At 41.7% G+C, this 25,621-nt stretch overlaps 4 protein-coding genes across 10 annotated transcripts in view; 1 reads left to right on the plus strand and 3 right to left on the minus strand.

Moving 5' to 3' along the window:
• LOC126919197 (cadherin-related tumor suppressor) overlaps positions 1-8,710 on the minus strand; it is a 65,259-nt gene extending 56,549 nt beyond the window's left edge. The window contains exon 1 of the mRNA XM_050728001.1: positions 2,735-8,710. Coding sequence (XP_050583958.1) covers positions 2,735-8,095 — 5,361 coding nt within the window. The 5' untranslated portion in view covers positions 8,096-8,710. The remainder of the gene's footprint in view (positions 1-2,734) is intronic.
• Positions 8,711-13,181: 4,471 nt separating this feature from the next.
• LOC126919276 (rRNA-processing protein FCF1 homolog) lies at positions 13,182-14,441 on the minus strand. Its single transcript, XM_050728253.1, has 5 exons — positions 14,282-14,441; positions 14,045-14,127; positions 13,889-13,960; positions 13,503-13,812; positions 13,182-13,420 (listed from the first exon to the last, which is right to left on the minus strand). The coding sequence occupies exons 1-5, from the start codon at positions 14,282-14,284 to the stop codon at positions 13,277-13,279; spliced, it is 612 nt and encodes a 203-aa protein (XP_050584210.1). The 5' UTR covers positions 14,285-14,441; the 3' UTR covers positions 13,182-13,276.
• A 961-nt stretch (positions 14,442-15,402) lies between these two features.
• On the plus strand, positions 15,403-21,149 carry LOC126919230 (nuclear RNA export factor 1-like). The gene is made up of 10 exons (XM_050728137.1): positions 15,403-15,781; positions 15,858-16,174; positions 16,251-16,337; positions 16,431-16,677; positions 16,752-16,945; positions 17,032-17,144; positions 17,462-17,498; positions 17,579-17,814; positions 17,885-18,089; positions 18,169-21,149. Exons 1-10 carry the CDS (start codon positions 15,703-15,705, stop codon positions 18,604-18,606), a joined length of 1,953 nt encoding a protein of 650 aa, XP_050584094.1. The 5' UTR covers positions 15,403-15,702; the 3' UTR covers positions 18,607-21,149.
• Positions 21,099-25,621, minus strand: part of LOC126919206 (integrin alpha-PS5-like) — a 132,058-nt gene continuing 127,535 nt past the window's right edge. For 5 of the 7 annotated variants that reach the window (XM_050728036.1, XM_050728038.1, XM_050728034.1 and 2 more), the window contains 17 exons: positions 25,096-25,334; positions 24,891-25,029; positions 24,749-24,813; positions 24,518-24,677; positions 24,370-24,455; positions 24,116-24,304; positions 23,920-24,019; positions 23,676-23,853; positions 23,411-23,604; positions 23,212-23,336; positions 22,711-23,142; positions 22,470-22,639; positions 22,216-22,399; positions 21,825-22,155; positions 21,638-21,734; positions 21,421-21,550; positions 21,099-21,361 (listed from right to left, as the gene is read on the minus strand). In XM_050728036.1, the coding sequence (XP_050583993.1) occupies positions 21,257-21,361; positions 21,421-21,550; positions 21,638-21,734; positions 21,825-22,155; positions 22,216-22,399; positions 22,470-22,639; positions 22,711-23,142; positions 23,212-23,336; positions 23,411-23,604; positions 23,676-23,853; positions 23,920-24,019; positions 24,116-24,304; positions 24,370-24,455; positions 24,518-24,677; positions 24,749-24,813; positions 24,891-25,029; positions 25,096-25,334 (2,924 nt within the window). In that variant the 3' untranslated portion in view covers positions 21,099-21,256. The remainder of the gene's footprint in view (positions 21,362-21,420; positions 21,551-21,637; positions 21,735-21,824; positions 22,156-22,215; positions 22,400-22,469; positions 22,640-22,710; positions 23,143-23,211; positions 23,337-23,410; positions 23,605-23,675; positions 23,854-23,919; positions 24,020-24,115; positions 24,305-24,369; positions 24,456-24,517; positions 24,678-24,748; positions 24,814-24,890; positions 25,030-25,095; positions 25,335-25,621) is intronic. The other 2 variants (XM_050728033.1, XM_050728032.1) reach the window with 2 other exon arrangements.

The following is a 25,621-nucleotide window of genomic DNA, read 5'->3' on the forward strand; positions in this document are numbered from 1 at the left end:
ATCGATGATAAGTGGGAAAAAGAATTTCAAATCGAGAGCATAATACCGATAGCGCGAAGGACCGTCCGTTGAAACTATCGTGAGACGGCTGGCTCGCGACCCAGGCTAATTTACTTGGCCGTATTACTTAACGTTAATTGTTTTCATATCGTTAGTCGTTTCTTAAACAGATACGGTACGTTCGTAATTAACACGGCACTCGTGTTAATAACACTGTATTACGAATACGAGTTACCAAAGGTAAGTTTAATATCGGTAATTAGGTCCGTTAACATCGCGATCCTAACGAAGGAAATTGAATAATACTCACGCTCAGGCGCGCGTTCCTACCAACGATCGAATCCACGACCCGCTTCGTTCTTTTTTCTCTCGCCTTGAAACGCCTCGGTTCCTGGTGTGTACATAGGGCGACCGCGCTAATGAAATTCGTCAACGAGGCGATCGTGAACGAACTATCGGAACGTCATCGTTGACCACCAAGTTTTCGAATCAACGGAAGACAGCGGGTGAAAGTTAAAGGCCGATGGCCCTGTTAATTTTTCCCCTGGAAACTCCACTACGGACTCGCCTTGTGCAGCAACATGCAAATTGAATTACTCCGGTCGAGGAATGTTCTAATTGACCGGGCGCGGTAAGGTTTGACAAAAATGCCAGGCGATCCGAGACGACATCGGCTACGAATATGTCCCCGCTTTCATCCCCGTGCACCCGGTGCAAAAAACCGATGATACGAAGTCGATGGCCGAACGAAGAAAAAGAACCGCCGGGCCCTCTTGCAAAGGTTGCGCGCACCGAGGTACCGGCAGAGAAATCAGCAGAGAAACCAACAGAGAAACGAACGGAGAAAGGGAAAGGGTAAAAGAAAGATGAGGGGCAAAGACGTAGGAAGAAAGGGAGAGAACAGAGAAAACAAGAGAGAGAGAGAGAGGGGGCGAAAAGAAAGAGAAAGGAGCAGAGCCGAAGAGAAGAGAGAACAAAAGTCGGGTCTGGAACAAAAACGTCCGAACTGTAGTCGGTTCCCGAAGAGAGTCACAGATCCCACAGCGAGCGATAAAGGTAGGGTCAAACGAAACGACGAAGACGGGGACAGACGAAAGAAACGAAAGATAGGAAGAAGCAGGGCCCGAAACTGGGAGCACACTCCTCCAGGGGGAGGAGGGCCAGGCAAGCCATAGGGAGAGATCAGGGTGGGAGAGAGAATCTTCAGAAATGAAGCAGCAGCAACAACCAGCAGCAGTCGCACCGGGGGTAAAGATGGACCGACTTTTACCTACGTCCGGCTGTTTGTATGCGTTCACCCGAGATCAAGTTTTTCTCGAGTTCTGAACCTCCGGCAGCGAGCCAGCCAGCAGCACCAGCAGCTCCGACTCGAATCCAACTTGATTTCCTGGCACGCGGTTCATCTTGTCGTTTATTCTCTCCCACTCTTTGGTCGCGCGTCTTTCTAGCTCGTTCTCGTCGTCTTTGTCCCTCTTTTCGTCCTTTCGCTTTTGCTGGATCATCCCCGCTATGGACGTGTGCGTGACTACGTGTATATAATCGCATACACACGCACACACACGCATCTACGCTATATGGATATCGCGAAGATAGTGGACGATAGTGCTGGAACGAGGGATGGTCCCGCGCTGTGGAACACGTGCCCTTTTCCAAAACGAACAACTATCCTATTCCCCTTGTCGCCCACTGGCTGCCTTTTAGTTGGGAATTATACACGGTGTCGCGTAGTCGCCTAACCACCACCAGAAATTCTACGGCTAATTTTCGATGAGAAATGTCCTATCGGAAGACGACGGTCCAGCCGCCGCCTCTTTCAAATTCGACGACCGTGAATTCCTCAATTCGGAAACGATTCGAAGGAAAGTGGTCCCGCGCAGTCACGGCCGTTTCGTTTTTCCACGCTCGCGTATTTCGCGTAATTCCCGATCGCAAAGGCTAATAGCTCGAGGGAAGAACGTAAGTACGTACATAGTCGATATCGATTTCTCCTACCATCCCGCGATTAATCCGATCTGTTCTCTCGAACCGCTATTACGGTCGCCTCCCTCCTCTTCACTCCTCTCTTCTCGCTCATTCTCGACGACGTATTGTTTCCGACGATACTCTCGTCTTGCAGATTCTTAGCCGCGACTCTCCATCGTTGACCCTAATTACGTTAAGATCATTCCCTTACGTAACGTGATTCCCAAGCAAACGAATCGCCGTGTCTATCGTGTCGTAAGACGAGAAGCCTGTACGCGTAACGCGCCCTGACGGTGGATTAATAAATCCATGCAGTCGCGTTTAACCGGTGATGAACGAGCCGCCGGTGATAAACAAGCTTGCAGGACGGTTGGCTGCGCGTCGATTGCATCCCCGTGTTTCTCACGATTATCTCTTTCTTTCGGTTTTTCTCTTCGACTACCGCCTCCCCCCAAATCGAGAGGGTAACTTTGCGCGTGTTAAACCGCACATTACTGTCGTCGCTATCGCTCGCTTCCTCGGGACGGATCGTTTCGAGCGAGCACCGGATGGAATTTTTAGCACGTCGACGTGCGCGCCGCGTGAAGCAAGACGAAACGCAAAAAGGAACGAGCTAGAATCGTGGGCTCGCGGTTCTCTACCCCGGAGAAAGGGAGAAAGAAAGCTGCACGAGGGGAAAGACGAATCTGCTCGACAAAAAGCGGCGAATGACTTTCAGAACGCACCGGATCATTAATATCTCCGGGATGATCAATCAAAGACGTGAACTTACTTTGGTGGACGTCGTACTGGGCCTGGTACCACCAACACCGATGGCGTACAGCTCCACCTCGTACCACTGGATTCCTGTTTCCCTGTCCAGCGCGGCAGCCGTCGACAATATACCTGTCTTCGTGTCGACGTCGAACAATCTGTCGACCTGCGGACCGCCGCTACCAGCAGTCACGTTCGTCACGTAGTATTCGAGATCGATATTCGATCTACGACTGCGAGCACTCACTCTCAAAATGCTTGTGCCGATCGGCTCGTTCTCATACACGTTGCCCTCGATCTGGCCACGGTGCTCCCATATTGGTTGATCGTCCCCATCTTCCCCGGGCACTATCAGGGTCAAATAGGTCTCCGTGGATCTTCGTTCCGCCTGAACGGCCTCGTCCGTAGCGCGGATCCCTACTTGATACTTGGAAACCCGCTCAAAGCTGCTCTTCAGGGATCGCGGCAACCTTATCGTCAGGTGGCCCGTGTTTCGATGGATTCGAAACATGTCCGGATAGTTGATGCTCGATCTAAGCAACTCGTAGGTGACCAAACCGTTGGTACTGGAGTCCAGATCTCTGGCGACCAGCTGGGTAACCGTAATCTCCTTTTGATACTGATAGTAATTTCCTTTGAGGGGTAACACGACGGCGGACATGCTGACAAAGATCGGCGCGTTGTCGTTGATGTCCTCGACGATGACGATGACCAATTTTTCCGCGGACAGCCTGGCGCTAGCTGGTTGAGCGCTATCGGTTGCCACGACCACCAATTTATAGGTGTCGACTTCCTCGCGATCGATCGGCAACAGGGTGTGTATGACACCGGTGGATGGATTTATACCGAATCTTCGAACCTGATCCTCCGGATCTTGACTAGCGATAGAGTACGTGACCACTCCGTTCTCGTTCGAGTCAGGATCTTCTGCCGTGATGGTTACTATCGGCGTGTGCACCAGAATTCCCTCTCTAATTTGTCTGGCTATCGCGGTGTTAGGGAACACCGGCGGATTGTCGTTGGCATCGATAACCTCGACGATCAACGTGGTAACGGAGCTCAACCTCGGATGACCGCCGTCGCTGCAGGTCACGTTCAGCGTATACTTTTCCAGCTCCTCATAATCCAGCGGCTTTCTCAAGTACAACGTCCCTGTCAGAGGATCGATGTAAAAGGTGTCCCTCCTGTTGCCAGCGGATATGGCGAAGGCTAGCTCGCTGTTCGGTCCCAGATCGTTATCCGTGGCTTTGAACCTAAGTAGTTCCGTGTTGGTCGGTGTCGTTTCGAGAACGGAGATGCTTGATTTATCGTCGACGAACAGGGGCACGTTATCGTTCTCGTCGAGCACTTCGATGTGAACGGTCGTGCTCGAGGACAGACGAGTTTCCAAACCGGCGTCGTGCGCCACTACAGTCAACACGTACGCATCCGTAGTCTCGCGGTCCAACTCCTTCGTCAGAGAGATCTGTCCGGTCGCCTCGTCTATGGCAAACCGGCCGTGTTGATTTCCATCCTCCAGAGAGTAAAACACATCCCCGTTCAATCCTTCGTCGGCATCCGTGGTATACACTCGTAATAGTTGCGTGCCGATCGCGGCACCCTCGTTTACCTGTACCCTGTACGGTAACCTCTGAAACTGAGGGATATTGTCGTTGACGTCGGTGATGTAGATGACAACTTTGACTCGATCGCGAAGTCGATTGACTCCGTTGTCGGTGACGGTAGCCTCCAAGGTAATGTAACTGCTACCGGTATTGGTTACCAGCAGCTCCCTGTCGAACACTCGAAGAGACTTGATGAAACCGTTTCTGGGATCGACGGTGAAGTCCTGTTGACTAGCTGGAAGGGAGAAGACGAGGTCGGCGTTGCGACCCACGTCTCGATCGGTTGCCAATAATTTCCCGACGAACGTGTCCGGTGGCTCGTTCTCGCGTAGGTGGAGGACGAAGCTCGAATTGGTGAATTCCGGCGCGTTGTCATTTTCGTCGATTATGTGAACGACCACCGGTACTACCGAGCTTCTAGACGGGCTACCTTGATCTGTGGCCGTTACCTCGAGCGCGTAATAGTCCAGCTCCTCGCGATCAAGAACGTTCTTCACGTATAACTGGCCGTCCGGGAATATTCCGAACCGATCCTCGGTATTTCCGTCGGTTATGCTGTACAACACCCGGCCGTTAGCTCCGAGATCGACGTCGATAGCGGTCAGGGAGAAAAATCTATCGTTCACCGGTGTGGACTCCGGTAGCGACGTCTCGTAGCTGGTCAGCTTGAACACCGGCGTATGGTCGTTTACGTCTTCGATGGTTACCCTGACTTGATGCTGAGCGGATAACGGCTGATTTCCGGAATCCGTGGCGGTTACCTCCAAGTGCAGTACCGTTCCCGGCGCAGCTCGTATCGGCTTGTCTAAATAAATAATGCCAGAATTTTCTGCGACCCTGAACTGTCCTCCGGGATTGTGAGTCAACGAATAGACGATCCTCGCGTTGGCGCTGGCATCGCGATCCCTGGCGCGAGCCAGGCACACCTCTTGACCTACGGCCGCGTTTTCCTTCAGAAGCACCTCGTCACCGATCTCGCCCTTGGGAAACCTCGGCGGGTTGTCGTTAATGTCCAACACCGTGATATTTACGGACGTTTGCCCGTAAGCGAGTCCGGCTCTGGCCGATAATTGCAGACTGTAGTAAGCCACCTGCTCCCGATCTAAACACCCGGAAGTACTGATCGTGCCGGTACTCTCGTCTATCTTAAAGTTACCCTTCGGATCGCCGAACACGATGGCATACGAGATCTTGGAGCTGTCGTATTGCGTAATCTGTACGGTGCCCACGTCTCGAGCGAACACGTTCGACATCGCGCCGCATTCTCCCCTGTCCTCGACTATCCTGAACTCGTAACCGTTGTAAGTGTCGAACTCCAGGTGTTCCAAGTCTTCCTCGCGAATGATCTCAACCAGAGCGTTTCTGCCAGCCACTCTGTCCCCGGTGTCTTTGGCCGATATGTTCAATTCGTAGAGGGTCTTGTGAGCCGCCCTCAACGAACCCTGAAGAGTGATCTCGCCGGTTCTCTCGTCGACTGTAAAAAGTCCCTCGCCACCAGATTCCAGCGAGTATCTGACCTGAGCGTTTTCCCGAGCATCGGCATCGGTCGCCGTCACTTTACCCACCGATGTTCCTGGCGGGGCGTCCTCCGGTATGGGCATCAAGTACCTCCACGGATAAAACACCGGCGAATTGTCGTTGACGTCCTCTAGAGTCAATATCACCGTCGCCGTGGACGATTGCGGCGGAGTACCTTGGTCCTTGGCGATTACCAGAATCTGATATTCGGCGGTGGTCTCGCGATCCAAGTTCACCTTCGTGGTCAATTGGCCGGTCAGTCCGTCGAGGGCGAACGTTTTCGGATAGTCCCTGGACACGCTCGAGTGAAAGCTGTACGCGACGCTACCGTTTGTTCCTTGGTCGTTGTCCACCGCCGTCAACGTGGCCACGAGACTTTGCGGCGGGGTATTCTCCGACAACGTAACGCGAACCACGTTCTGCGAGAATCTAGGCGCCTCGTCGTTCTCGTCGAGAATCGTGACCTTGAGGTGAGTCGAAGCGTACTTGGGATTGGGACCACCGTCTCTGGCGGACACGTGCAACTCTATGCTTCCTTGCACCTCCCTGTCGAGGGTCGCCACGGTGGTGACCAAACCGGTGTCCTGATCGATCGCGAACCAACCTTGCTCGTTGCCCGAGTCGAAATCGTAATAAATTCTCGCGTTCAATCCGGAATCGGCGTCCGTCGCGGAGATGCTAGCCACGAAGCTGCCGGTAGGCGAAAGTTCCGACAGCACCGCGGAGTATTCGCTCTGTTGAAAGACCGGTTCGTGGTCGTTAACGTCGTTCACGTGGATCACGAGGTAGGCGGTTGCCGATCGCGGCGGCGTGCCTTTATCGGTCGCAACCACGGTCAGATTGTATTTCGGTATCTCCTCGCGGTCCAGTCGACCGTTCACGCGAACTATATCGAAACTAGGAGTATTGTCCAGTCTGAAGTGGCCCAATTCGTTACCAGCACGAATTTCCACGGTGGTCTCGCCGTTCAGGCCCTCGTCGTTGTCGATAACCGCGACTGCGGCCACGATCGAATCCTTGGCGGCGTTCTCGTCGACGGTGGCGAACCCCGGCGTAGATGGGAAATAGCTGAACTTTATTTCAGGATCGTGATCGTTCGCGTCCAATAGATTCACCGTTACGTAGGTCCGACCATCCTGCCTCGGCGAGCCGTGATCTCGAGCAAAGACCGTTATGACGCAGCTCTTTGGACAACCGTCTCCTAGACGCGCCGCGATCGTGCAACTCTGTTGCGGACAATCCAGAGGCTCGACCGTCGTTATGGTGCCTGTTTCTGGGTCTATCGTGAACTGTCTCTCGGTATCCGGTAAATAATACGTCAACTTGGAATTGTCCTCGGAATCCTTGTCCGTCGCGTGAACCGTCAACACTTTGGTTCCTACCGGGGCACTCTCGTTCAGAGCGACCACGTAGTCGCTCTGCTGGAATATCGGAGGATTATCGTTCACATCCAACACGGTCACGTTTACCAGAAGATAACCCAACCTCGGTGGTCGGCCTCTGTCCCTCGCGCAAACGTTCAACGAATAAAATTCTACCTGTTCTCGATCCAATTTTCCCGTCGTTTCCAAATGCAGATAAGATGTTTCACCGGTCGGATTGCCGGTCACTTCCAAACGAAATTTCTCATCGGTGTTCCCATTCACGATGAAATAATCGTCGACCACGCCGTTCTCCAGCGTATCCTTATCCGTGGCAGCATCCAGCAACAATTTCGTCCCCACCACTGCCGATTCCGAGAAACTCACGGCTATACTCGACTCCGGAAATTCCGGATCGTTGTCGTTGATATCCAGCACGAGGATCCTCACTTCGATCGGATAAGTCGGTTGGCTGGACAACACGACCAGGTCGAACCTATCGCTGCTCAACGCTTCCCTGTCGAGGACTTTGGCCGTTCTGATCTTGCCGGTTTCGGGATCCAGCACGAATTCCTGCGGCGGCTCGTTGAACCTGTAGGTAAAGCCAGGCTTGACCGGTATCAGGCCTACCAGGGTCCCCTTTGGCTCGCCTTCTCTGACCTCCAGTTGAACCCTGGTATCGACCGCTCTGCTCTGCATCGCCAGGCCCATCGCGGCCGCGCTGTCCTGCGGTAACATCGGTGACCGTCGTGGCACCAGTCGCGTCACCCTTTGAGGTAGTTTGCGAGAAAAATAATCGGACGCGTGTCTCTCCTGGCCGTTCGGTTGGCCGCCATTTTGGTCCACCGACAACAGTGCCAGGACCAGGGCTAGGACCATCGAACTTCGAATGATCATCTCTTCTGTCCCTTCGAACGCGCCCCCTTCCTTACCTAAATTCCTCTCTTGTTCGACGACATAAAAGTATCGCTGCTCCTTTGATACTACCTCTCGTTCTTTTTCCTCATCGTCGGCCGCACGTTCATCTTCCCTCTTGTACGTTTTCTTCACGTAGTTGGTGCTGGCACGCTCGACATGGCACGACCGAACCACGAGGCCAAACGATCCGAGAGTCAACGAGCGGCCGACCAGTTGCTTCGATCGCTAACGGATTCCATGCTTTCGATCTTTCTCTGTATGTATTCGTTTCTTTCCTTCTTTCTATCCGTTTGCTCATCCGTGTTCGTAGGTTCGTGTCTCTCAGCTTCTCTCGGCTTCTTCGTTCGAAACCGGGCTACGTTCTAACCGGGCTCGGCTCGAAATCGGATTAAGGATGCCTCGAAGGTGTGGGCGTTTTCTTTTTTATTCGCTCCTTTTTGCTCGTTGCCGCGGAAAGTCAAGTGAACACGAGAGACTCGAGCCGACAGAGGGGGCACTGACCCGCAGAGCCGCGCCTCGCGAAACGCGTCTGCGGATGCTGCACGCCTCCGATCCTCGATACTTTTCCACCTTCCACCGATCACCACCACCACTACTACCACCACCACCACCACCACCTCCACCACCACCACCAACTTTTCGATCCTCTCCGAAATCTGAACGATCCACCCTGTGATACGCGCACGGTAAACAGGGTAAGGTGGTTCGGTGGCGGATCGTTGTCGGATCAAGATTTTTCGCGCGACGCCGCCACGGTTTCCGACCACGTTCGCGGTCGCTGCTCCCTCGCGTTCCTCCGTGTCACTCGATACACCGACACGCGCGATCTTTCCGCTTTTCGCGGTTCCTACCGCTTTTCACCCTCTTCTGTATCGACTTTTCCTCTCGACACGACACTTTCTCAAAGTTCCCGTGCCACGTACGGATGGAATCAGAGATCGAATCACTTTCCGATATCGAGCCTTTGCTTCGCACAGTCAAACATCCAAAGTTGATTCCCAGCAGCACATCCACCACTAACGGCACAAAACAAACACGTCGTTGGTGAACGATAACCACTGACTCGTGGATGACGATGATCTTCCGGCGGCACGACACGGTGCGCTTTTCCTCAGTGCGACGTGCAACGTCGTAACGAGATCGTTCTTCAAACGTTACACGTTATGATCGGACCATCCATCGACCAACCGGCGGTTGGCGAACACTTGCTCGTGGAAACTCGAACGTCGTCGTATCAGAGTCGTAGTTTGTGTCGCGATGAGTTTCGCATTCGCGCACGCGACCGTGCTTCTCCCGTGCGTCCACGTTCGCGAAACGTTGGTTTCACGCGGGGAGCGGGGTGAAAAAGATCGAGGGGGTAAACAGCTAGAGACGCGAGAGCTAGAGGCGAAAAGACGCGAGTGTGCGCGACCAGCGAAACTTACAGGGGGAAGATAACCGAAATACGAAGAAGAGAAACGAAACGAAAGGGTAAAAAAGAAAGACACGCGCACACGTACACGAAAGGAGCGAAAAGAAGGAGTAACGTGGGCCGTAAACGCGACGACGTAAGGCCCCGTGAACGTACGACGACGAAGAATATCACCTTCCCGAGGACTGACCTGACTCGACTGAACCGAGACGGTCCCAGAACCTCGCCGCTGCCAGGAGAAGCATTCTTCGAGTTTGCTGACGCCGTCCCTCTCCGATCCATCGGGCCCGATGTATGCATCCGTTTCTCTCGCTCTTCCTTCGTTCCCCTCTCTTTCCTTCTCTGTTTCTCCTCTCTCACCGTTTACACTCCCCGCTCCTTTGCCGCGCGCTCGCACACCTTCCATCGATATCACTTTTTCTCTTTCTTCGAAGAAACCTTTGGCTTTCTCTTTCTCTCTTCGGCCACCGTCTTTCGCCTTTCCTCTCTCTTCCACGCGCCAACGCTCTTTGTCGGTGTTCCTCTCTCGCTTCCACTTCCTTTGCCACCCTTTTATCAATATCTTTCCTCCCGTTTCGACTTTGTACAAACTTCTTTGATCCATCGTCTTATTCCAAGCTCGACACTTTCTATCCCTCTTGGTCTCCTGTACTCTCAGCTTATCTCTGTTTCTTTCGTCCCCTCCCTCCCTCCCCCCCATACCTCCTGCCACTGCTCTTCGATCCACCTTCTTTCTCAGACGTATTTAGAAAAGCCTCATCTGGGCCCGCATGCTCTTTCTTTTCTCTCCGATTTTCTCAGGCAACCTATCTACATCGCATTTTCTCCCCCCTCTCTCTCCCTCCCTCTCTAACTCCTTCCTTCTAGGATCGCTGTTGCTTTTCCTCTTCGTCTAGTAAAGCATTCGCGAACCCTCCTTTTCCGAGACACCGGTTTCTATCCTTATCTCTCTGGAACTTAGACCGTCTTTGTCTAACCAAATATCGATAGCGTTTTCCCTCTTTGTCTAGAGAAACATTCGCGGTTCTCCTTCTCTCGGCCCTTCTACCTCTATCCTCCTCCATCTAGGCTCTTTGGTTCGTCGCATCTTTGTCCGTTCCGGTAGTGTCTCCATCTTACCTTGTTCCTTCTTCGTCTGATGCGAGGTTCGTCGGTCGAGCTTTCTCTCTCCACTCAGGACATGCTAGTTCCACCACCGGCGTACACGTTCCCTCCCAACCTGGCCCCTACGTGTCTTTTCCTTGCCCCTCCATTCTCCTGCGGAAGGTGGCCGGGCCCCTCATAGCGCCCTCGTTCCCCGTCTCTGTCCCCGCGGCCGTTATCCTCCCACCTTCGACTCTATCCTCGCGCATCCCAGCGTCGTCTCGCGCTGAGATATTCTCCCTTTTGCCCTCGAGGAACGAGCAATGCGGAGGCTCAAGTATGCAAGATGGCCGCCGCTGAGAAGCGTTCGCAACGAGGACCGCTTACGGGCGAACCAGGGAAAGAGACCGGCTGCCCGTGAAACGGAGATGGAGCTAGCCGAGGAACGAAGACGGAACTTGAGTCGCATCGGAGGGACGAAGAAAGGACGACCGAGATGAATAATGCGCGGGGGAGGAGGGGTAGCAGAAGAACGAAGAGGAGAGGACAAGACAGAGAAAGAGGCAGTTAGGTTGACAAGGGTGTGGGGTAGCGAGGAAGAGAGGCGGTGGAACGAGAGGTCTAGAACCACGATGCCGTAGATATATATCCGCGGCCCTGTAGCCACTTTTATAACTAATCCGTTACCACGATCGAACGCTTCGCTCGAACTTTCCACCTCTCTTCCCTCTCGGCTCTCTTCCGTCTTCTTTTTTCTCTCGATCGAGAGCACGGCCGCGCGAGCTACACGCGCGACTAGATTCTCTTCGCTGTTTTCCTTTAATCTAGTTTACTGGGTACCGGCCGCTATATGGACACCACCGACTCCTCCTCCCTCTACCGACCGTATGTGCCGATTACCGTATCGATAGCTAACCCGATTTACGCGTGTGCGCCCACCGCCACTTCCTTCCTTTCTTCCTCTCTTCTTTTCTCTCTCCTCTTCCGTTTTTTCACGACGTAACGTAGGATCTTGAACACAGCGTCGCGTGGATAAGATTAAACCCGTGTACGGACGGTCCGAGGAACGTTTGAGAAATCGTTATCTAGAAAGAACGGAAACTATGCACATACCTACTACGCGCACGGGATGGAATGCCACGGGAAATTAGGAGTCTCAAAGCTTTGCCTGCCAACAATTTCGACTTGAACGTTTTAAGGATCTTTTTATCCAAATGGATCTGGTCGAGGCGTTTCGAACGGAAGCTATCCGTCGGAAATTGATCTTTTACTTGATTTCTATAAAGTGACGCTCAACAACGTGTCGGTTTTATGATATCAACTTCCTGATTGGCAAAGGTTAACGACAAGTATGTGTCGCGAAAGAGGGTGCGGCAGGATGCCGCCGGTACCCGCGTGCTTGATATCCGATGTTCAGTGGTATGACAACGTGCATGCATATGCCATTTGTTGGTCCATGATATTCGAAAGGTTATGATCCGAAAGACGACAAAAGATCCTGACATTTATTCAGACGATACGATACGAACTCTGTGTGATACGACCAGTTTTACAATTCATCTGATCGCTTGAACCGTATCGCGATCACGTTAGTGTGAGAAGAACTGCAACGTTAAAAGCGATTTTCTCGAACGTAACTTTGATTAATTGGATGCGAGTTTTGAATGGAAGTAGAAGACGCGGTAAACAAGTAGTAATAACCGTGAAAAGTCAGCCAAGATGACTCGCGGTAGGAATAACTAATCTCGGCACAAAGGGTGATTTATCCGCGACACGCTTCCCATAAATGAACGTGATAAATTTAATAGAAAGCGAAATAATCGCCGTTATTCTTGAAATCTTCCGTTCGACGTTAAATCATCCGCGGCCCTCAACAAACGGTATATTAGGTATTCTTATCTTGCAAGTATCTCAACTTGGTATCATTTTCCGAACACACGTAGAGAACGTACTTTCCTGCAGGCCGATTTACCAATATAATTGTACAAGATAGATCACTTGATCACGGTAACGCGCATCCACCAAAGCGTACTTCGTAAATCTTATCGGTAGATCCGCGATGGTACACGATGGATCGTTATTCGTCGAGAAAGCTACGATTCGACCAGAAATCTGATCGCTTTCCGCGTAGGTAAGCGTAACGATCGCCAACACGGTCTTTACCGAATCGCGATATCTTGGCCGAGTGCGAAAGTGGATCGTTGCAAACTTCTTAACAACTTATTTTGCGAGTCACGCCCGTATAAATTTACCGCAGATCGTTCCTCACTCGAAATGGTCTTTTGCGCCCACTTGTCTAACATTATTTCGCGTTGCTACCATATACGGGGCAGCATCATTCACAAAACAGTAAAATTCTATCGAGTTGCGGTGTGTCACGTGGGCGTTACATGCAACAGCTTCATTGTTTCACCGAACAATAACTGTAACACGTTCTCTTCTGTTTATCTTCGACCGTTGGACAACCGCACAAAATGTGACGATTGTCGGTCGCTTCTGGGCTACCTTCGAATGGAAGAGAAAAAAGCAATAAAAAAAAGCAGGGAAGAAATTTCTTTTATATATAAAAAAATCGTTTCATCAAAGATTTATTCATTGATGAAGATTATTAGAGAGTAAGATGTACAAGCTTTATTACATAGATTTATATAATAAAAAGAGTGTGTTTATTTTCTAGGTGCTCCATACGCATCCGGCATTCTTTCTATGGTGTACCTATGGTGAGCAACATACATTATAGGTACACCAGGTATTTTTCGTATTCTCCTCTTTAGATCTTTGTCATTAGTTGCCACAATGTAGCATTTATGCTAAAAAATTGCAGTATTGTAAGTACTATAAATTATAAATACTGTTAGGTAGACTTTTGATTTTGGAACAAATTATACTCACTTGAGTTACTCTATTGACGATACAGTCATCCGCATACGTGCCTTTGTGCATACAGTTTAACCTTTCAAATCTAGGATCTTTCATAATCCTTAAAGCTATTTTATACTTTTGGCCCAGTTTCTCCATTTCACCCAACACACAATCCGTTATATATGGAATGCATTTAGCATAAAGGCATTCCATCATATTTTCTATGATATCTAATTTATTTTTAATAGAGAAATTTATAAAATTTGTATCTACCAAAATATGATAAGGAGGTCCTAGTTGTGTGTTATAATGGAAAAATAATGCAGAGGATTGCTGGGGACTATAATAACATCATAATGATATAATTTTATAATCTAATATTATAAAAATATTACAACACATACAAGAATACTTACGCTTCTGTTATTTTAATTTCAGTTGGATTTTCTTTTTTAACTTTTCTTGGTGGTGCACGATGCTCTGGTTTTCTACAAATCGTAAATATGCATTCTGTAGGTGGTTTTACATAGTAATACTTTTTTACTTTGTGACTGATAATAGAATTGACTTACATTCTTGAATCTGTCAGACTTATCATTCTTTTCATTTGTGCAAATCTTTGTATAACAAATTTTCGCGTCCTCTTATTTTTTCCCTGTACATTTCAAATAAGTTGAAAAATAACTTTATGTTTTGACGTATAAGTTAAACAAAATTATTGTAATATCAAAATTTAAAAACATAACCTAAATACGCGCTTAACATATTTTATAAGAAATGTAATATTTTATAAATAAAATGTTATTTACCATTTTTTATGTTTAATATTCAATACTCTATTATATTTACAATAAAAATTAGTATATCGATAATCTAATTTTTCATTTCAAAATATATACTGCGTTATAAATCACGTGCAAAAATTGTTCAGTACTACCAACACTAGTATTTTCTGTTTAATTATCTATTACCCATACCAACTTAAAATATGAACCTGATTGTAATATATACCTTAAAATTCCCATCCATGTGAAACTACCCGTAGAATATGTGCGCTGTTAAGTGGCTCCACATAGTGTAGATATTGGCGTGGTAAAAATGAATTGTGCAGCAACGTAGCCAAGATAACGAACAAAGAGAATTTAGTAACAAATTTATTGATTAAATATTAAAATTATTTATCAATTATAATTATAATCAATTTGTATATTCACTTTTATTGCCATAGAATAAAACATTACTAAGACATAAATCACTCGCTTTGTTATATGATAAATTTCAATAAAATCAATTTTTATTAAATAAATATTACATAAATTTATATTGGATCGTAAATAGAATGCTCTTTTTTAATTGATTTTAATTAATTAATCCATATATATAAGTACAGAAAACAACGATTGGAAAATAAGGGAAAATTGTAACGCTGAACTCAGTCTAGATGTATTTCCTAACAGCGCAAAAGTTGTTATAGTTCAAAGTTTTCTCAAGTTGTAATTAAGTTATTAAAATATAATTATTTGTTTTAAAGGTTATTTCGTTCAAGTTTTTGTTCATTTCTAGGCAACCTGTTAATTTCATCAAACCATTCAATTTCAAATTTCGCAGACACAAGCAGAGTGCTTTTACACTTGATGAGTAACAACCCAACCTGAAATTTTCCGAATACCTGAACAGCCATGCAACGATCTCGTATACTGACAAACGAGATAGTTATAAATTCAAGAAAAATTAATTGATTCCTTTACCTATTAATGTAGATTACATACTACATTGTACTACAATTACATACTATATGACAATTATCTTTTCATCATAATTCATAACTGTAATTTGAACAGATGCACAAGATATTCTTAAATTTTAATATTTTATATTTTCGCGCGCTTTTTATTATTGATCGGAAGTAAATTAAACCATCTTCCTTGCTGACCCACCATCTTGTTTCCGCTTTGTGGTAATGAAACAGAATTGTGTGTAGGATATTTCGTGAAGCTTAGTATATTTTGCCCTTTATTAAAACGGATTAAGTACAGAGGAAAATACATTAAAGTATTACCATTTTTACCAATATATTATCATTGTTGCTATAGATATAATATATATAATTTGATTAAATGCACAAAAGAATTATTTATGTCTTAATGGTTCTATAACTATCGAAATTTGCAATGATCGTTGCACTTTGTTTGTGATCCTTTGTGTTTTTGTGTTGCCTAATTTGTAAAAGATGCCGAAAAAATCAAGTAAACCGCAAAGGGGTGGCCGAGGTGGAAGACTTGGAAATTTTGAGGATAAACATTATTTTGGTATATTTTTCGTCATTACTCGTGATAAACTTAGGTGAAATTGGTCGTGTCTATATTAATTTTTTGCTTTACACAGGGCACGATGACCGTGTACTCAGAAATGACAGAGGTTCATATCTTGGTAATAGGCCTAGAGTATCATTCAAAACACAAGTAAGACCAACAAGGGATGTGCCTAGAAGTCTGACATTAGCATGCTTAGATGAAGATGTACAAATGGCAACAAGTTCCAATAATAATAATAATAATAGTAGGCAAGTTATTATAACAGGAAGAAATAGAAGGATGCAACGTGGAAGAAATAGCCCTGTGCCTCATAGAAGATATAGGACTAGTTTAGCTCCTAGATCTAAGCGATTTCCTATAGGAGAAATTAATTGGTATAAAGTTACTGTAAGTATATCAGGACATAAATTTTAATATTCAATTCAGTTTTAGTTTTAATCATAAAAATCATTTTTGACTACAGATACCATATGGACATAAATATGATAAAGATTATATAATAAATAATCTTCTTAGTTATATAGCACCGGAAACTTTTCTTCCAATAATGGTAAATATGAAACATTTCAATTACATTTTATAATTACAAATAATATAACTACAAAGTGTTAACTCTGTGCAAAATGTAAAAATTTGTCAACAGTATCGGGTTTTTGGAAGTGAAGCCAATTTTTATGTAGATGATGAGAAAATAGCAGTTGCGTTACTTGACTGTGATCGTAAAATTACAACTACTGATGGATACAAATTATTAGTAAGAGTCTCAAAATCACCGTTTCCTCAATGTGAAATTGATGCCAAACTGAAAGAAAGATTGAAACAAGCCATGGCTAAACGATATATGCATGCTACAAATGCACTAGACTTGTCAAGGTTTCACAGAGATCCAGGTTAGAAAAATTTAAAGTAATGTTTTATACATAAATTTCTTGTATGGAATATGTAGTAATTTTGATTGTTATAGATCTTATTTCCGACTACTTTTGTGCACTATTCCAATCTCCAATATTAAAAGCAGTATTAGACATTGTATCAGAATACATACCAGATTTAGAGGCATTAAATTTGGATGGAAATAAGTTACAGACAATCCAAAATTTAAATATTCTGAATAGAAAATTTTTAAAGTTAAAGATACTGTATATTGGAGATAACAGGGTATGTAATTTAAGCTGATATAAGCTATGAGTATTTTATCGTTTATATCATAGTGATTGATTCAATATATAATTAACGTTTTGTAGATAAAAGATATTAATCAATTGGATATTATCAAAGATCTGAAATTGGAAGAGCTTAAATTGGCAGGGAACCCTATATGCAACAAATATAAATCTCGGCAAAATGACTACATTAGGTAATGTATTATTTTAATAAGATCTTCCTTTTCACAATGATGGGATTCTCCATGTCTGGATTGACTGATACAGTTTACAAATTTTAATTAATACTAACAATTAAGAGTATATACACTAAAAATATCAACCTATTTATTTATTAGAATATCTATCATATTTTTGAGTTGTATGAAATGAAGTAATAAGTAGCTCTTGAAAATTCCAAATTATTTATGCATTTCCATTATATTAAACCTTTCATTAATAAGGCAAATATTTCTGTTATTACGATTAACTTGGAGCTTCCGGGCTTCTGGCTTTTCTTTCCTGACAACAGCGACGTGCGGAAAAGGTTTCCTAAACTCCTGCGACTGGTAAGTAATAAACGATAATCGTATTATCAATCACTATACTTCATAAAATATAGAAATAACTACTTTTAATATTTTATAAGGATGGTATGGATCTCCCAAAGCCAATCTTATTCGATGTAGTGGACGAAGGAAACAAAATACCCCTTTCTCAGAGGATGTTTGTTGCAAATGCAAAAGCACAAGAAGTTGCTAGTCAATTTCTACAGCAGTACTTTCTCATATTTGATAGTGAGAATCGCCAACCATTGCTAGATGCGTATGTCGAACATGCGTGTTTTAGCATGACCGTGTCTTATCCTCCTCACTATACTAATAAGTAAGTTTCTGCATACGGATTAACTCAAAAATAAACGACATATATTTTACTAATAAACGGGATATTATAGATTAAATGGCTACCTAATGGAAAATAGAAATCTAATGGAAAATAAGAATCTAATGGACAATAGAAACCTCTACAGAACAAACGATACAAACAGAAAGCAGAAGTTATTAAAACATGGTCGTTTGCCTGTAGTTTCATTTATTTCCGAAATGCCACGAACTTCCCACTATTTGAATACTTTCACAATGGACATCAGCCTGATTACAGTAAGATCTTATTTCTTTGTAAACAAAAACGAAATGTGCAACCTATTCGTTGTGTTATACAGCAGCTTTATATTTCTAGGACGGAATAATGTTGATTACAGTTACTGGACTGTTCAAAGAGCTTGACAAGAAGGAACAGCCTGTTCGTTACTTTAATCGAACCTTTATAATAGTACCAGAAGGAAATGGTTACTGTATTCGAAATGAACAACTACATATCAGTCAACCGACAGACGCACAATTAAAACAATTGAGTAGTCAACCACAAACGCAAATGATCCAGGATCCAGGATCACAGACTCCTTCGATTAGCGGCAACGAAAAATCATTAACGGTTCAATTATCCGAAGACGTAAAACAACAAATGACGATGACGCTTAGCCAACAAACAAACATGAACTTAGAATGGAGTTTAAAGTGTTTAGAAGAAGTATCATGGAATTATGACAATGCGCTTTCTGCGTTTCAAGAATTTTACAAGCGGGGACAAGTACCAGCGGAAGCATTTAATAAATAAGAATATAATACATGAAAAAGTAAGAGTTAGAGAAATTTCAATCTTATTCGTTATTTTTTTCTGCTGCATGTGTCTTTACAGTACATGATACATTTGTATCGTAACCAGTGTAAAGGTGCAGTTTTTCTAGATATTAGTTCTTTTTCTTTTCTTTAATATGTGTTACAAATGGATATTGACTTTTTTTTCTTGCTTTATAATTATAAGAAATTACTGCTTAAAGTCTTATGCGTTTATTGTCTTTATAGCGAATAAAAAGAGGATTGTTGTAAAATACTGAAAGCAGCCAATAATTTTTTCCACAAAGTAATGTGTTTAACAGCAGTCTTCTTTTTATGTCAATGAAATGCATAATGCTTTTATCATTAAAGAATACAAGATGTATATTATTTTTATTTGAAGAGTAGTTGTCTTTCGTAAGTTAAAATTTAGCCATGATTTTTAGCTTTAAAAAATTTCAGGGAATGTTAATACTAGTGTGTGATACAATTGATTTTGACTTTCATTTTTGTATGTCTGAAGTTTCATAGAGCGATGAAATATTCCAAACTTCACATTTTAATTTCTTATAATTATTTACAACATATAATTATAATTCACTTTTGGAATTATATCGAATATGAGCATTGTGTTCATTATGAGAAACACAAATAATACTTAGATTTCTCGCACTGCTAATTCGATTAGGAATCCTATTTCGTATGTGTATAATGATGCGCATTTTATATTATGATTCAAGTAATCTATATCTGATACGTTTCCATCCGAGAATACGTGTGCGATAGTACTCTAACGTTTGTAAATAGACAATTTTATAATACTATGTAATTATTTGTGCCTTTCTTTGATTAAACTCTCAAATGAAATGAGCATCATTATGTATTTGATATAGATTAATTTACATTAAATTTAATATACAATATCATGAATGTATAATCTTAGAAAGATTATATCACATCTTACTTCATATCATGCTGGTTGTTTCTATTTATAATAAATATGTTACATAATTTTATGAACATTTAAATAATGAAAACATCTATCACATAACACGAAAAAAAATCTATTCTCTCTGTAGCGAATTTCTTTAATCAGTTTGATATTGAAGTTATTGTGATAAAATAGTTCTAGCAAAAGAATTTAACATCGATAATAAAAGAGATACGAATCAACCAGCTTGAAACGTTTGTATCAGTTGTTAGGAATTGAAATACCGTGTTAATTTTATACCTTTCGAAATTTGCGCAAATTTATATATAGATGCATTGTTAATATCTATATCCATCATTATATGTTCAGTCAAATCTGCAAATCCAAAGATTAGCTACAGTTCGTGAGCATAAATTATTCGTTGGTATCCATAAAGAACGCGCGTTTAATAAAACGATATCACTTTATTATGTTACACATATCCAGAGGATAAAGATGAACTATGTTAACTACTACACAATATGTAATCTATTCAATTTATTCATTTCTGAAAATGGTCGAATCGCCTTTGTGACGAAAGAGAAGGACGCTGATGAAAGAACGAAAAACAATAGTTCTGATGGATCAGCTGGAATTCTAACAAGAAAGTTTGATCTCCTTTCTTGTCAAAGCTTGTCGATATGCAACAAAATGTGCTACGACAAACAGTCACACAATATTTGTGCAATGTTACAAACTAACATGAACAAAAAGGCTGAACTGCACTCGACCGTATCAGTTACTCCTGCGGACTGAACCCACAGAAAGTTTCGTGCTGTATTGATGTCGATCAGACAGGAGCTATAACTGGCTCTCAATTCTATGTCTTTTTGAAAGACATAGTAAATCATACTGACACACGAAACTGACCGGAATGTATGACAACGAAACTAAAGAATGAAACAAAATGTATTCGATGTAACGCAATTTGTTTGAAAGAATTATTCTACGACATAGAGTTGTTATTACAATTGTATAAAATAAGCATGATTGATGTATTACCGAAAGTATAATTTATGCTCACATTCTGTACAGATCTTATTAAAATGACAGAATATTTGTAGCAGTACTGAAAGTTCTTTGGGAAAAATATTTGTTCCAACGTACTACTAGTTGTTATCAAGTATTTTTCGTTTTGCTACATAGAAAGAATGTCATTCAAAAAAGGCAAAAGAAACAAGAGAAAATGAAGAAAAGGAAACAGGAAAACGCAAAAAATGTGAAAAAGATATTTTTATTATCATATACATTACATATGTAATAATAGATTGATTCAGTAGTTAATATTATTGATATTTCATTGTGAACTATTGCGTTTGTAGCTTCATCTTTAATTAAACAAAATATGTAAATAACTGATTAATGTATATGTTTAAGATACATTTTTACATTATGTATACTTGTCAGATTAAGGTACTTGAACATAACATACAAGATTGAAATATATAACTTGTAATTAATAAAAGTAGATATTTGTATACATAATATATAGGCGTTTTTCATCGGAGGTAATAAGTGTAATGTAAATAAAAATTAGAAATTTATTAAATAAAATTTGGTTTTTACAGAATAAATGTGAAATATTTGATGTTTTTTAAGTACTTTCCGTCCACTAAATATCACGTATTTTCAGGCTCAATCACCGCCGAGATCCCGCTTTCTATCACTTGCGAATAAGATGTTAATTAATTTTTGCTTTTAAAATCATAGGATGCCATAGAATACTTACTTCATCAATTTCTTGTTTCTTTAAGTCCTGTTTTCCTTTCCGTTTAAAGAAACCTAACTGAAAAATGTTATTAAATAAAACATGATATAATCACGTTCAATAAAAAGATATCTTACCATGTTTAAAATTGCGACACAAATGCATAATAATAACAGTCCGACCAAAACAGAAACGATAATAATCCATAGCTGTAGTTTTTCCATTTTTGGAGTGTAATAAAACATTGTCATAACTTCTACTGTGGAACTATTTTTAATCATTTTTTAATTATTTCAGATAATATATAGATATAAGTACTTAGAAAATATGTAATAAAATGTAAAATGTATTTACCGGGTTCCATTGATATCTAGTCTTTCATCTGGTTTTATGATTTCTACGTTCACCTCGGTGGTAAATTTGACAACGGCTCTTTTATTACTAAAGTTGGCTTAAGGTATCGAAAAAAGCGTAAACGAATGAAACATTTAACCGTATGTTATAACATATGTATGTGTGAAGAAATAATGTAAGTGATTACCTTTAAATTTATCGACATTTAATAAAAATTTAATCACTAACTTTCCAACATCTTGTAATGTTTTCAGCGTATTTAAACCGCATACGATGGTCGTACAAGCTATCTCAGGTGTTGAACAATTTATATAAATAATATTATCTGTCAAATTTTTGTTCAATGTTTCTGGAGTTTGAACATTCTTCGCATCACTTAGGTATACGGCCGAAGCCTCTACGTTTCTTTTGTGTATATCAAATTTATCTAAGAATGATTCCTCTTGAACTTCACCTAATTGACTATCCACTAAAGTACTCTCGGAAAAGCATTCAAAAAGTTCCCCTGATACGTATAGCTAAAAACATATTTCATCGACAATTTATATCTACAAGAAAGAAAGTCCATAGATTCTTACTTGAGGTTTGTACATATATATCAAAGTTGTTGAGTCTTCAGTAGCCAATGGCACTTTAACAACAAGTTGTGCATCTTCTATAGGCGATGCTCCAAGTTTATACACTTGATAAGTATGTTGAAAAGTAATGTTCGAAGAACTTTCGTTTAAAGTAGTTAAATAGTAGGCCTCTTCATTTGCTTTTCTGAAAAATAATATTAGTAAAAACAAATGCATTGTTTGCTACAAGACAAATATATCTAAATAATACGAACCCATGCAGAGATAGAGAAACCTCGTTTACTAAATTAAGAGTTTTGTTTATGTTCGTCGTTCCATGATTTATACTACGAGTTTTTATGATTGCGTAAAAATATAGTTTATTATGGTCATACAGCGATCCATTAATTAAGTGTCTCATATCCAAGTTTAATTTAACATTTCTCTATAAAAAAAGCACAAATTTTTTTTTATCATACATTAACAATAGGATTTGTAAGAAAATTTTCAAAGTACCTCCTCTCCGTTCCAAATGGGATTTCCCGTATCACAGATTACTATCAAATTTTCTTTCGAGTTGTCTTCTTGACAAAAGGGTAAAATGCTACGTAACATTATTCTCTCAGGGAATGTGAACTCAAGTATAGTAAGGTACGCAGGTTCTCCATAGTTTTTCAAACTGATTTCTAAACTTATATCGCTCGAACCAATAACCCACGTATCGTTGTATTGTATATTATAAAATTTTGCAGTAGCGGATATATTAGAATTACAAACTTTATCTTCTCCACAGCCGATGTTGAAAGGAAGGAAAGCTTGAGCAGTTTGTAATTTATTGTTTCGCTTTTCAACAAGACAGTATTTGCAAAAATTACTCGACGTATTATCATATAAAAGATCATGTTTCGCAAAAATACTAATCGGCTCGATAAAATCTCGTATGTTTCTCTGGGAAATATCATATTAAATAAACCATAAGTTGGTATAAAATTGACACAAAAGTATGCTTAATATTACCGAAATATTAACTTGAGCAGATAGGCAAACATTTGACGTCAAGTTAGAAGATTTCAACTCCAAAATTGTTTGTTGAGTTCGCTGGTAACGTTCGTCTATAGTAACTGTAATCTTAGATTTTATAGCTAGAAATGAATTATGATTCACTGAAAAATATAAACAGCTTTAACCGTATGTGAAGATTTACATAATTATATACATGTACCTTGCTCACTATTATAAAGTACATTACGTACAAAGTATAGCGGGCATATTTTAACTAAGAATTGCCTAGCGTCTCTTTGTAAAGTATTAGGTACAGTCTCAATTAAAAGTTGTGTTTTTATTACTGGTTTACTACGTAGTATTATAGCGTGTCCTGATTTGTATGCTCCAACTGCGATATCCAAATATCTGCGCATAGAAGATTATTGGACCTGTACCGATCGAATAGATTTAAATATCGCATGGTGAGTTTTACCAACCCATTTGCATCGATATCAACCGGTTTCGATATTGAAAATCCAAATCTCTGTATTTTCTGCGAAGGACGCCGTAAAAATTTTGCAGCTTCGATTCGCTCCGACACTTCCAGATAATCTGAACCGCCGTTGAATACATAGATCACGCCATCATTCTCCCAAGGCGATCCCACAATAATATCTATTGCAATAAGAAAACAAATTCTACGAAAACCTATGCCATTTGATATAAATAGATTCGGATTACCATCGAATCCATCAGCATCCAAATCACCGCTAGCTATGGCATATCCAAAATGACCTCCTTCTGCGGTCCCGTATAATATTTGAGTCATTTCAAATTGTCCCTGCAAGAAATACATAAAGTATCTACGCCAGGGCTCTGCACTATGCGGTACGATACACTGCGAGGCAATATATTTTCAGCGCGAAATATTTCTTACTTTGGATGTACCGACAAATACATAGACTCTGCCGTTATCTTCTCCCCAAAGGGGTGCTCCAATTAGAAGATCATCTAGACCGTCATTGTTTAAATCCCCTACGGCCAAACTGGCTCCAAAAAATTCGCCAATATGAGTTCCATCTAGCTTTGTAACGAACTCACGAGACTCTGGGTTGATTATTATTACCTAGAGAAAGAAATTGTTCATCGAAAATCTTTAATTTGATATAATTTCGAGATATTGTTAATTACCGTGCCAACATAGTGCCACCCAGGAGCTCCACTGACGAAGAGTAATTGATCTTTTTTGAAGAAATATCCAGATTCAACGCTGTATCCTGTAAATATATATCGTTGCATACTAATCATAAACATAAGCTTATCGGTATAAAGGGCATACCAAACTGAGATAAATTGTCAAGAAACGACAACTCTATGGACATCGTTTCATTTAAATATACTACATCCACGGTGCCATAATCTTCGTGTTTTGGCTTCCCTACGATGCGATTTATTTTTCTTTCTTTTTTGCCTTTGTTGCCTTTGTTGCCTTTGGTTTGCTAGATTTTATTATAAAAATATTACTATATAATATAAAAGAATATAGCAGTCAAAAGTATTATTTATATACCTTCATTGAAGCATAATGAACAGAAAAACCATGAAGCGGATTGTACCAAAATTTCGAATCAAAACCTAATCGATCGAAATGATATAATTATTTAATACATATGTTATGGTATTAATCATAATTTTAATAATTAATTACATACTATAGGACATAAGATTCTTGTCTTCGATTGACAACACGTCCGAAGAAACTTCTCCACTGTAACACATGCCTTGCAAAGTTTCGAAATTAATATTTGTGAACGGTTTTGAAATCACTACAATTGTCCGTGGTGCGCACACCTATGATTAAAATGTCATTAAAAATTGTATTTAATATCACGAAATTGTTATTAACATTCCACTTACTGTCAGAATCCCATTTATTTCGTCTACAGAAATGGCACTTCCAAACCAACCAAATTGTTTCCGTATAAGTATGTTCATTGCGAAACGCGTCTCGTATCCTTTTTCGTTCTCAATCTTTTCTGGCTTGATTATTTGACATTTGCTATTTTTAATCGCACACCGGAACACGACACCAGGTTCGATCAGGTACGGAAATCTCTGTATAGAAGGTGAGGAATAATTTCCTTTCGGTGCTCCAACTATCAACCTTTTGTAATTATTATATAAAAATTAAATTAGATCTAAGAGAACAAATTGATCGATATTTCACATACAAGGAATTATATACATTACCAGGGTGTATCAGTGTCCGGTTCGTAGTATAAACGTACAGTGTAACCGAAATAATTATTAATGTTATAAGAATAAATAATAGGAAAATCTATGTCTATATTATATCCATACACTGTTCCAACGAACAAGAGGAATATTTCTATAACAAGTATTCTGTAAACCATCGTGGCAAATTCAAACTTTACGTGCTCGT

This window comes from Bombus affinis, chromosome 8 (assembly GCF_024516045.1).
Source record: "Bombus affinis isolate iyBomAffi1 chromosome 8, iyBomAffi1.2, whole genome shotgun sequence".
Taxonomy (NCBI): Eukaryota; Metazoa; Arthropoda; class Insecta; order Hymenoptera; family Apidae; genus Bombus; species Bombus affinis.